The sequence below is a fragment of the Denticeps clupeoides genome, chromosome 17 (genome assembly GCF_900700375.1).
Source record: "Denticeps clupeoides chromosome 17, fDenClu1.1, whole genome shotgun sequence".
NCBI classification, from domain to species: Eukaryota; Metazoa; Chordata; class Actinopteri; order Clupeiformes; family Denticipitidae; genus Denticeps; species Denticeps clupeoides.
Genome location: NC_041723.1, coordinates 5,444,527 through 5,455,047, shown reverse-complemented (window position 1 = coordinate 5,455,047; position 10,521 = coordinate 5,444,527). Strand labels below are relative to the sequence as shown.

The window sequence follows — 10,521 nt, the reverse complement described above, 5'->3', positions numbered from 1 at the left end:
GCTCATGACGCCAGGGGACGGTGTTTATGTTACCTATCCCGCCCTCGTCCAGCGCACTTTAAGCCTAAACCCGGCGGAATCCGCACCGTATGTTTTATTAAAGCAGCATTACGCTGAACCGCCCCGCGGTCGGGTATCAATCTGTTGCTTGTTAGAGCTGAGCACGCTGTGATCTTTAAAGAACGTGGGAACCTACAGAAGATGGGATTTGCCCTTTGTACAGCGTATTGAAGCAGAGAACAAGCTGCAACATAAAAACTGCATTAGACTCTAAAATTCTGCGCTGGAAAAAGTAACTGGAATATTCAGCAGTTTACACTCTCACGCTCTGCGAAATATGAATTCTGTAGAGAACTAAAATGAGACATAATTTGTGATGCTGATTATGGATGTAGATTATCAGCGTAGTAGGTCGATGTGAAGTCCATATGTCGGTGCATCCCTAGTATTAAATATAATCCTCATCACTACTCTGTGGAAGTGAGCAGTGTGTGGGGACGGTGCTTTGCTCAGCTGCACCTTGGCGAATCGGGATTCGAACCGGCAACCTTCTGGTTACGGGGGCCGCTCCCTTATGGCTAGGCTTATCATTATAAGGCTGCAGCGCACAAAGAATGATTGGATCTTCAATAAGTGAAGACGTCCATAGAATCCTGGATTAAAAATAATACATTCTTATTATACAGTGGATCTTTCATATGAATATGAATTTTTTACACATCCATGAAATATGACAGGATATGAAGGAATGTCTAAATTTGGATAAGAACACGTTTCTGTGCTCATTTATTCCTGAGGATGAAGAAGGATGTCACTATATCTGTGTAACTATGCATGTAAATCAAAAAACATTAAAAAATGTAAAAAAAACATATGCTGTATAGATAGAATGCTCTCTTAATGCTGGGGAGTGCAGTGCATAGTGGAATCTTCTCAAGGGATCGTGGATCTGTGTCATGGGAAATACTTTTGAAACAAGTACGTTCAGACAGGAGTGGGATGCTTACCAGCAAATCCAGGCCAGTTTGTTTATAAATGGGAGATTTTTTTAAAGACCATTAAATGAGAGGCTGTGATTCTTTGGTGCTGAAAAGATGGTGAGATGCCTGGAGGGTTTCGAGAGAGGCTGAGGGACCTAAGCATGCTCCTCCAACACCATGGGTTCCCTAGGCAACCCCCGGGATTTATAGGTGAAAAGACTCCGAGGGCTCACGCCAGTTCCGGCTTTGCAGGAGGCTGGGCTGAAAAAAAAAAAAGCGCGGAGGTACTGAAACACATTTTCTAAAATAGCCGCCGAACCGAGAAGATCTTTTTGTGCAAACTCAGTCACACCTCACACTACACGCCAGGGGTGCTAGATCTGGATGTAAAATGAATCCATAATTATGCTCTCTTGTCTTTACAATGCACACAGTCCTCGACGTTGTGGCATGTCAGCTTGTGTGACGTTGAAACACCATGAGCCGCATGCTAATGGTTTTCCCGGGATTAACCACAGCAGAACAGTTAAAGGGTTTAGGGTTTAATTAGGTGAATGTTTGAAGTAATGAAGATCCCAGGCCCTTTGACATTCGATGGTGTCCTAAGGGTCTTTTTTTGGGTACAATCAGTGAAGGCCACACCCTGTGGCAAGCCGAATTTGTTAATTATTCTCCAAGATTCTGAGGAAAGTCTAATGAAAGGACCAAACTGTATGTAATAATATGACATGCCAAATCACTTTCTGAATGCACAATTGAATAAAATCCATCTAATTTGGCTATTATCCATTACAATAGGCAGCTATGGTTTGAGAGAATTTGGATTTTGTGATGAATTTTGCTAAATATGATTTGGTATTTGAAACAGACTTGTTATATATATATAACATACTTGTTTTATTTATATATATATATGTGTGTGTGTGTGTGTGTGTGTGTATATATATATGTATATGTATATATATATATATATATGTGTGTGTGTGTGTGTGTGTGTGTGTGTATATATATGTATATGTATATATATATATATATATATATATATATGTGTGTGTGTGTGTGTGCCCTTTTGTTTTGTTATAACATCTTACTTACTGCATCATTGCGGAAGTAAAAGTAATGCATCTGTTTTTGCTTGTTGGTTTTTTTGCAGGTACGCCTCTTTGTTCGACAATGGACCAAATGGCACCTCCCGAAATGCATCACTCCACAATGCAATCTCTCTCTAGGGTAATCAAACTGCCCCTGTGGCTAACCCCAACCCTAACCCTCGCCCTCGTCCTAACCCTCCGCTTGATTACTTGCGTTCTGGGAGAAGGGGCGACACCCCGCAAGCAGCTAGGCAATGGATGGAACACCGGCCTCGGTTATAATGAGACGCTTATATGTATAATACATGAAGTATACTGTGCTGTGCACCACGAACGGTAAACTGCGCTACTGAGACGCGACGCGTGGTGTAATTCAGAAATTACGCTGCATTGTCTAGGTTCCCTTGGGGCCACGAGCTGCAGGTTCAGCTTTATCTGGAGAGCCTCCAAACAATGTGGCTCTGGGCAGGTGGGGGCCAGGCCAGGCCACGCCGGTTTATGAAGCCGGCAGCCTTTATTAGATGGCCAATGCGCAGAGTGTCCTTGTTGACCCGCCCACGCAATGCAATTCCATTAGGGCCCGGCTAATCTGAACAACCGCAAGGTAATTTTCAGACCTGCGGTTCTGTGGCCCACGTGGCCTAGATTTAACAGAACGGACCGGATTAATCATGGAGCTGGGTGCCTTCTTGGGGCGCACATGCGCATTTTTCTTTTGCTAATATTGCACAGAGCGATGGTTCATTAGCATGCGGGGAACAATGGCGGTAGGCGGTGGGGGTTAAACAAGCACCTGCGAGGTGACGTGCTAATGCCGTCGCCCTGGAAATACCATCCCTGAGGACAGATAACCTGGGTCTCCTCTTCCGGCCACAAATTAGGTGGCGGCCGTCTTATTTGTGTGTCTTCGTCTCCTGTGATGAATCCGGTAAATATGCTTTGCTGAACGGTTCCCATGAGAACCTGATATGGCTCCTGGCCCTCGACCGAGTCACCCTCCAGCGGCCTTGCGCGAGTGGCCATGACGTTGAATGGCGCCGCATCGCATTCTTTCAAGGCCTTCCCCCCTCTCCGGTGCGGGACTCGATTTCCCACCGGAGACGGACAGGTCCTGGTTGCATAGCAGGTCACACACTTGTCCTCGGGGCAGACGGGTTCCCTGAGAAGTGAAGGCACTGTCTTTTTTTTTTTTGTTTTTTGTCCTGGCGGTGGCCTATGGGTTAACGGGGCCTGAGAACGCTGCCTCTTCCAGTGGCTTTGGATGTGCGCTTTCATCCTGGGATTTAAACCTAAATGAGGCTCCTTTGTTTCAGGGAGGACACGGAATACCAGTCACTTCAATGGCTTCTCTTCAATAATGGCGCCTACACACACTGTCTCTTGCTCTCTCTCTCACTCACACTTAAAAACACACACTCACGGGCTGGATTTAAGAACATTGCCAGTCCAGCAATTAATCATAATTCTGTTCCAGATCATGAAATGATGGTCTGCCTGTGTGAACAAGTCGTGCATCGGTGCAAAAGCCAATTTGATATGGGATTTACTATTAACCCATAAGAACCCATGCTGAGACTGGTGTCTTTAGGCAGCTTTATCTTACTGAAAATGGCTCACATTTAACTCAAATTCAACCACCACAAGGCCTTCATAACATCTCCAGTATTAAACCTTTTTAACCGGTTTAAACCAGAATTGAACGTGATTTGATCACATTCATTCACTAAGGTCATGGGTGTATCTGTGGCTTTTGCTGTGTACCCCATAATGGATAAATGACATTCTGTCCGCATTCTAGAAAAAATATGACATGTTAATTGTAATTACAGGATGATAACTTCAATCAACAAATTGAGTGCGATGGCGTAAACTTTAGAGCACGTAATGCTGGAGTCAGAAAGAATGCCTGGCGGCTGAAAGAGTGTGTGGAGTCCCGGTACGCCGGATCTTTGACTGTTCTGCAAACGTCAGCATAGGCTTGTCAGGAATATCCACTCAGAATCAGTTTTCGACTGTTGTTGGTTGATGAGGTATTTGCCAGAGAACTTTAAACAGTTTTGTATTCTGGGGGTCTGGTCTGAGGCCAGGTCTTTCTTAATTTTTTTCTTTTTTAATAACTTAATGTATTTACCCTGTTATGGTCTTTACAGTCTGGAAAATACACATGAGGCAATCTAAGTGTTCAAAGGTAAAGAACGTTCAGGCCTTACTTGATCTGAGGCCTGTGATTCTGAAAGAATTGTATTGTTGTGGTTGAAGACCTGGATATTTTAGCCTTTTTTGGGGTTTCCCATGAGCTTACAAGTCACAAACATGTAGGTGATGCCCTTACTTTTCTGAAGTGCCTATAATAAATGTATAATACAATTTTATACAATATCTGATGGAATGGGAAGGAATGGTCGTCCCTGTAGAAGCTTTTGGACATGTGAAATTGTTGGTATGTTGGTCTGTGCTCCCACCTAGTGGTGAGTGGTAAGTATTAAAATACAAGTATAATACTTTTTGTAATTTTGAAGAAATAATACTGCCCATTTAAATAACTGAATAGTATGTATTAAATGAGCATTCTGTGTCATATGTCATTCATAATAATGTAATTATGAATCAGTATGATCCATGGTCATTGATAAGAAGTATGTGACAGCAGTCTACATTGTGTTACTACTGTGAACAAGACTGTGGTATTTGCATTAGAAATACTGTTATCTGATTGTTTGATTCTCATGAAAATCTATTGTGCAATGGGTGATATGCCACATTCAGGAATTCCGGCTAATCGTGTTTCACCCGGGACCGAAAGTGATTTCACAATAAATTACATTTTCATTTATTATGTAAATGGGCCCTGTAATAGCACAATGGTAAGCTCCCCGGCCCCCTTTAACATGGTTCAGGTCACATGTTTAGGTTGCATACATTCCAGTTTTTGTGTAATAAAAAGTACAGCAACGTTAATCAAATACACTACCAGGCAACATTTGGACACACCTGCTCATTTATGGGTCTTGTATTTCTTACATTATAGAAAAAACTGGAGACACAGGACTATGAAAAACACACATGAAGTTATGTAATAAACAAGTTTTTGCTGTGATGGTTTCTTCTCTCCACCACCTTAAGTTTCCAACAGTCCTTTACGGAGAATCTCATGAAGCGACTTTTGATGATCTTAATCTCCATAACTACCACAGAGTAGGAGCATCCAAACTTTTGAGTGGTTTTGGCCTTTTTTGCTCTCTGACAGTCCCGTTAAACCCGTTTTGTAACGTTGTGCGTATGAGTCCTTCTTCCTTGCCACGTCCAGCCATCGTGACAGGGTCTTATTTTAACTGTAAACTGTAAAATGCTGATATTAATCAACAAGCATAGTTAATTTGACACAAATCATGCAATGCAACATTTCTACATTTGCACTTTTACACATTTTTGAGTGTTGGTCTTAAAATGTAAAACAATTTAAAATGTCTTTATTGTCCTGAACCCTCATGGATGAACACGTTTGCAAAAGTGTTTTTCTTGCCATTATGAGGAACGATGACTACAAAGAATAATTGCTAGAGATACATTCCAGTTGAAACACAGTTTCATACTTTTATTTAAAGGTAATGATCAGCTGCTTTATACTTTACACAATATTTACATCTTCTTATTCGCATACGTTTGTATAATTATACATTAAAATTATATGTACACTTTGAAAGACATGAAGAAAACCAGATTTTCGAGAAAACTGGTTTCCCTGGTCGACTCAAGTCTTTAGCCACCCTGTTGGACAACCGCCGGTTCCTGGTGAGGGTGGGGTCTCTAGTCCGTCAGGCCATGCTGTGCATTTGGTCATCTCGGCTATCCGCGCACACTCCAGTGTTTGTTTCATTGATAACTTAAGGAATCTTTTTGCACATTAAAATTTTTGCACATAGTACATGCAGGTCGGGCAGCACAGGACGCCTACTTCATGCTGTTCTCTATAAAATCTCTGAAGTTGGAGACGCGTGTGTAGACAGTGAACAGCTCGGGGTTGCACTCTCGCTGGTCGTAGCCAAAGCTGACCAGCCCCAGCAACCTCCAGACGCGCTCGCTGCTGTCCCTCTCCTCCAGAAGCAGGATGGAGGAGTCCGCGGTGGGCGAGGGGACCGGAGTGGGGGCGGGCTGGAGCAGGATGCCCCCCGTGTCGGCCGGGCAGATCCTGGAAGGGCTGACGTCAGGCCTCTGACGGCCGCAGAACATGTTCTCGGAGACGCTGATGGGCACGCCGTTGTTGGCGTACTGCCGCTCGCACTGCACCACGTCCCCCATCTGCACCCTGCCCACCCGGACGCGCTCCTCGTCGCCGCCCGCTCCGGGCTCTTGCGTGAGAGACCACCCGGTCACCACGGCCTGCTTCACCACGCGCTCCTCCTCCACCTGGGCCTCGGGCAGGCAGATGGGCAGCGCGTGCTCCCCGATCCGGGCCTTGTCCATCAGCTTCAGCACGGCCAGGTCCGAGTCCAGCAGCAGCGGGTCGTAGTTGGGGTGGACGGCGATGGACGAGACCTGAGGTGGCGACATGTAAAGAGAGTCACGCCCAGGAGCATGATAAACGCAAATCTGTGCCTTCCGAGGAAACGTGACATAAGATCTCCCTGGAGGGAGAGATGTAAATGCGGTGAGGCACAGGATGTCAGAAATGTATCATACAGCCTGAATCTGTCATGTGTTATTCATTATTCGCATTCCGTGTGAATTGCAGCTCTTCCAGTCATTTCCATCGCTCGGAAAAAGTTTACGATAAAACAGAAATCGTTTACGACCAGGTCTCAGGTAATTGTTCACAGATATGCCTGTGGCTACCTGTAGTACACCCGGGATTTATGATGATTTATGGATGCGGCTCAATGCACAGTGTCCCAGTTTAAATGACTGGAACTAGATGAATTAGTGCTAATCCAAATCACAAAAAGGCCTTTTAATTTCCTCCTACCCTGCTTTTCAATTTAAAATACAGATGAGTGACATTTGAAAGGCAATCTGCATGAGCCCTTTTGGGGGCTATTTTATTTTAGGTTTTAGTGCTATGATTAAAACCATGTTCCAGGGTGACACTTTGGGTGGGACGCCTTTATAATGCATCGAGAACCAACTTTTTCTTCGTCATGCTTGCTTCTTAACTCTTGCTGAAGTTCAGTGTCATATGAGGAAATGTCATATAAACGTGCAAATGAGCTGTCAGGTGATCAAGATTAACTGAAAGAACATGTAATACATAAATATAGAGTACAGGCCAAAAGTTTGGACACCTTCTCATTCAATGTGTTTTCTTTATTTTCATGACCGTTTACGTTGGTAGATTCTCACTGAAGCCATCAGAACTATGAATGAACACATGTGGAGTTATGTACTTAACAAAAAGTGGAGACCTGGCCTCCACAGTCACCGGACCTGAACCCAGTCGAGATGGTTTGGGGTGAGCTGGACCGCAGAGTGAAGGCAAAGGGGCCAACAAGTGCTAAACACCTCTGGGAACTCCTTCAAGACTGTTGGAAAAGCATTTCAGGTGACGACCTCTTGAAGCTCATCAAGAGAATGCCAAGAGTGTGCAAAGCAGTAATCAGAGCAAAGAAACTAGAATATAAAACATGTTTTCAGTTATTTCACCTTTTTTTTGTTAAGTACATAACTCCACATGTGCTCATTCATAGTTTGATGCCTTCAGTGAGAATCTACCAACGTAAATGGTCATGAAAATAAAGAAAACACATTGAATGAGAAGTTTGTGTCCAAACTTTTGGCCTGTACTGTATATGTAGAGATTTAATTGAAATTTCAATATGTCATTAATATCCAGGCCTTCTATCCACAGAGTACGATAGTCGACGAGCCTGAAATCAAATGAAAGCCTTACTCTGAGGTGCTGCAGGCCTTTGGTCTGGAGCTGGTCGCTGCGGAACTGCTTGCCCAGGACCACCTTGATCTTGGCGGCATCCAGCGGGTACAGCTTACCCAGCTCAGTGACGCAGTGGGCGGCCGCCACCACGCTGCGCTGGTTCACCAGCGCCCCGCTGCACACCAGCTGCCACCCCTCCAAGCTTGTCACATCCTCTGTGGCCTTCCCCGCTGCTGCTGGCAGACCCTCTGCTTTCGCTGGCTTGGCACCGAAGCCCACGGCCGAGCGGCGGTAGATGGCAGCCAGCCATGGCCAGTGGGCCTCTGCCGGTTTCTGGGGGTCAAAGGACGGGATCTTCCCACACACTGCCTCAGAGAGAGAGAGAGAGAGAGTGAGAGAAAGAAAGAGAAAGGGATAATGGATGAGGGAGGAAAAGAGCTTGGCACAAACGCAGGGAAGCGATGGAATCCTGCTTAGCAGGAAAGCCGCCCTCGACCAGTGTTTGATTTGGAGTGCTTCGCTGAAGAATGTGCTTTCCCTCATCCCTGGGCTTGTGAAGAGTTTAATGGCTAGAGGCTACTTTCAACCAGGCTGCTCTGCTGCTGAAGTCCATTAAAGTTCACAGGCATTTGGAAGATGGATGGGGCATTAAAATATATTCATAAAATGTACATTAATGCTTCTTGTAATCACCTGAAGAAATATGAAGCCTGTTAAGGTATCACTTTCAAATCCAAATCTTCATCTGAAAGAAGCTTTTTCTTCGTGGCTGAATTTTTTACATTTTTATTATATATCTATATATATCTATATATTATATATCTATATATATTATTTCTGCGCTATTGCTGCACCCACCTGGCGAGCAGGAGACATGGCGACCGCTCCATTTGCCCGTTTTCAGGCAGGTGCGCCGGGAGCTCCCCGTGTGGTAGTAGAAAGGTGAGGTGCACTCGTACTCGATGTGGGTGTACAGGTGGTGGAACCCTGCCGGGAGCTGGTGCAGAGCGCTCGGGTCTTTGGTGGGGACGGGGGAGCTGACCAGTTTTACCAGGCCGGAGTACAGCCTGTGCACTGGAGTTTTCCTGGTTGTGCAGAGAGTTGTGGGAAGTCAGGAGGGCACATTAAATGCGTTGTGTTCAGCGTGTGCTGAACAGTCCAGCTCACCTGGATTGGGCGTGAGGGGGCAGCACCCTCTGTTTGACCAGCACTGATACCTTGGGTTCGCGACAGGCTGCAGAAACACATTATCATGGTTTCAGCCGTTAAAATCAAGCCTTTAAAATCTGGATTCGTTAAGCAAGGCCTAAGCACATTTCACAATATACATCTATGTCATGTATTTCTTTCTTTCTTGGTTTTTACTCTGTTTTTACATCATAGTAACTAATACTCGATTTTATCTGCCCGACCTGATGATTTCAGTCAGTTCCATCACTATATCATTACATTCCAACACACATGAGTACACGATTATATGGCTGTGGATTCGATCTCTACAACTTTCGATGTTCTCTTGTTCTCTAATGTGGATTCTCGTTGTACCTCTCAGGCAGATGGGCTGGGAACCACTCCATGTGCCATCATGCTGGCATCTTCGTAGGGCAGCGCCACTCAGGGCATAAGAATGGTTGCAAAAAAATTCGACGGTTTGGTAAGACGGGTCTGGGACTGGTACATAGTAGCCATTGTAGAGTCGAGGAGGAGGAGGACACATGTTTCTCTCAGCTTCTAAAAAGTGGAGGGAAAAGAAGGATTAATAAGTGATCTAAAACAGATATTTGGTATAAATAATTTAATTGTATTAAAATTAGACAACGTTTAAATTAGACATAAAATGCACTATTTCCATAAAATGCACTAGTTCTCTGTCACACCAGAGGAAACAAAACCCTGGATCAAGTTTATACAAACATGGCTGAAGCCTATGCTGTGACCCCCCTCCCCCACTTCGGACAATCAGATCACCTTTCTTTGTTTCTCACCCCCAAGTACTCCCCCCTCATCAACCGTGTGAAGCCATCAGTGAGGACCATCAAAGTGTGGCCAGCGGGGGCTGACATCACACTCCAGGACAGGTTCCAACACACAGACTGGAGTATGTTTGCTTCACAGGCCACAACATCTACACCTCCTCTGTTCTGAACTACATTAAAACCACCATAGACACGGTTACTACTCAGAAACAGATCACCACATACCCAAACCAGAAGCCTTGGATGAACAAGGAGGTGCGTCTCCTGCTGAAGGCACGCAACAATGCCTTCAGATTGGGTGATGCACAGGCCTACAGCATTTCCAGGGCAAATCTGAAGAGGGGCATCAAAAAGGCCAAGCACTGCTACAAACTAAAGCTAGAGGAATACTTCTCCAATGCTGATCCTCGACGCTTGTGGCAGGGCATTCAGGCCATTACAGACTATAAACCCAGCAACTCAGCCCCCACAACCACAAATATCCTCTTTCTGAATGAGCTCAACGACTTTTATGCTCGCTTTGAAAGAGACAACAAGCAACCTGCTGTCAAGATCCGCTCCTCTACCGACCACTAGCCCATCACAAATTTACCTCCTCAGATGTTTGC

General features: G+C 44.9%; 1 protein-coding gene across 2 annotated transcripts in view; it reads right to left on the bottom strand.

Moving 5' to 3' along the window:
- Positions 1-5,645: 5,645 nt before the first annotated feature.
- pamr1b (peptidase domain containing associated with muscle regeneration 1b) overlaps positions 5,646-10,521 on the bottom strand; it is a 27,979-nt gene continuing 23,103 nt past the window's right edge. For both annotated transcript variants that reach the window (XM_028959001.1, XM_028959002.1), the window contains 5 exons: positions 9,483-9,668; positions 9,105-9,171; positions 8,796-9,022; positions 7,956-8,302; positions 5,646-6,607 (listed from right to left, as the gene is read on the bottom strand). In XM_028959001.1, coding sequence (XP_028814834.1) covers positions 6,023-6,607; positions 7,956-8,302; positions 8,796-9,022; positions 9,105-9,171; positions 9,483-9,668 — 1,412 coding nt within the window. In that variant the 3' untranslated portion in view covers positions 5,646-6,022. The remainder of the gene's footprint in view (positions 6,608-7,955; positions 8,303-8,795; positions 9,023-9,104; positions 9,172-9,482; positions 9,669-10,521) is intronic.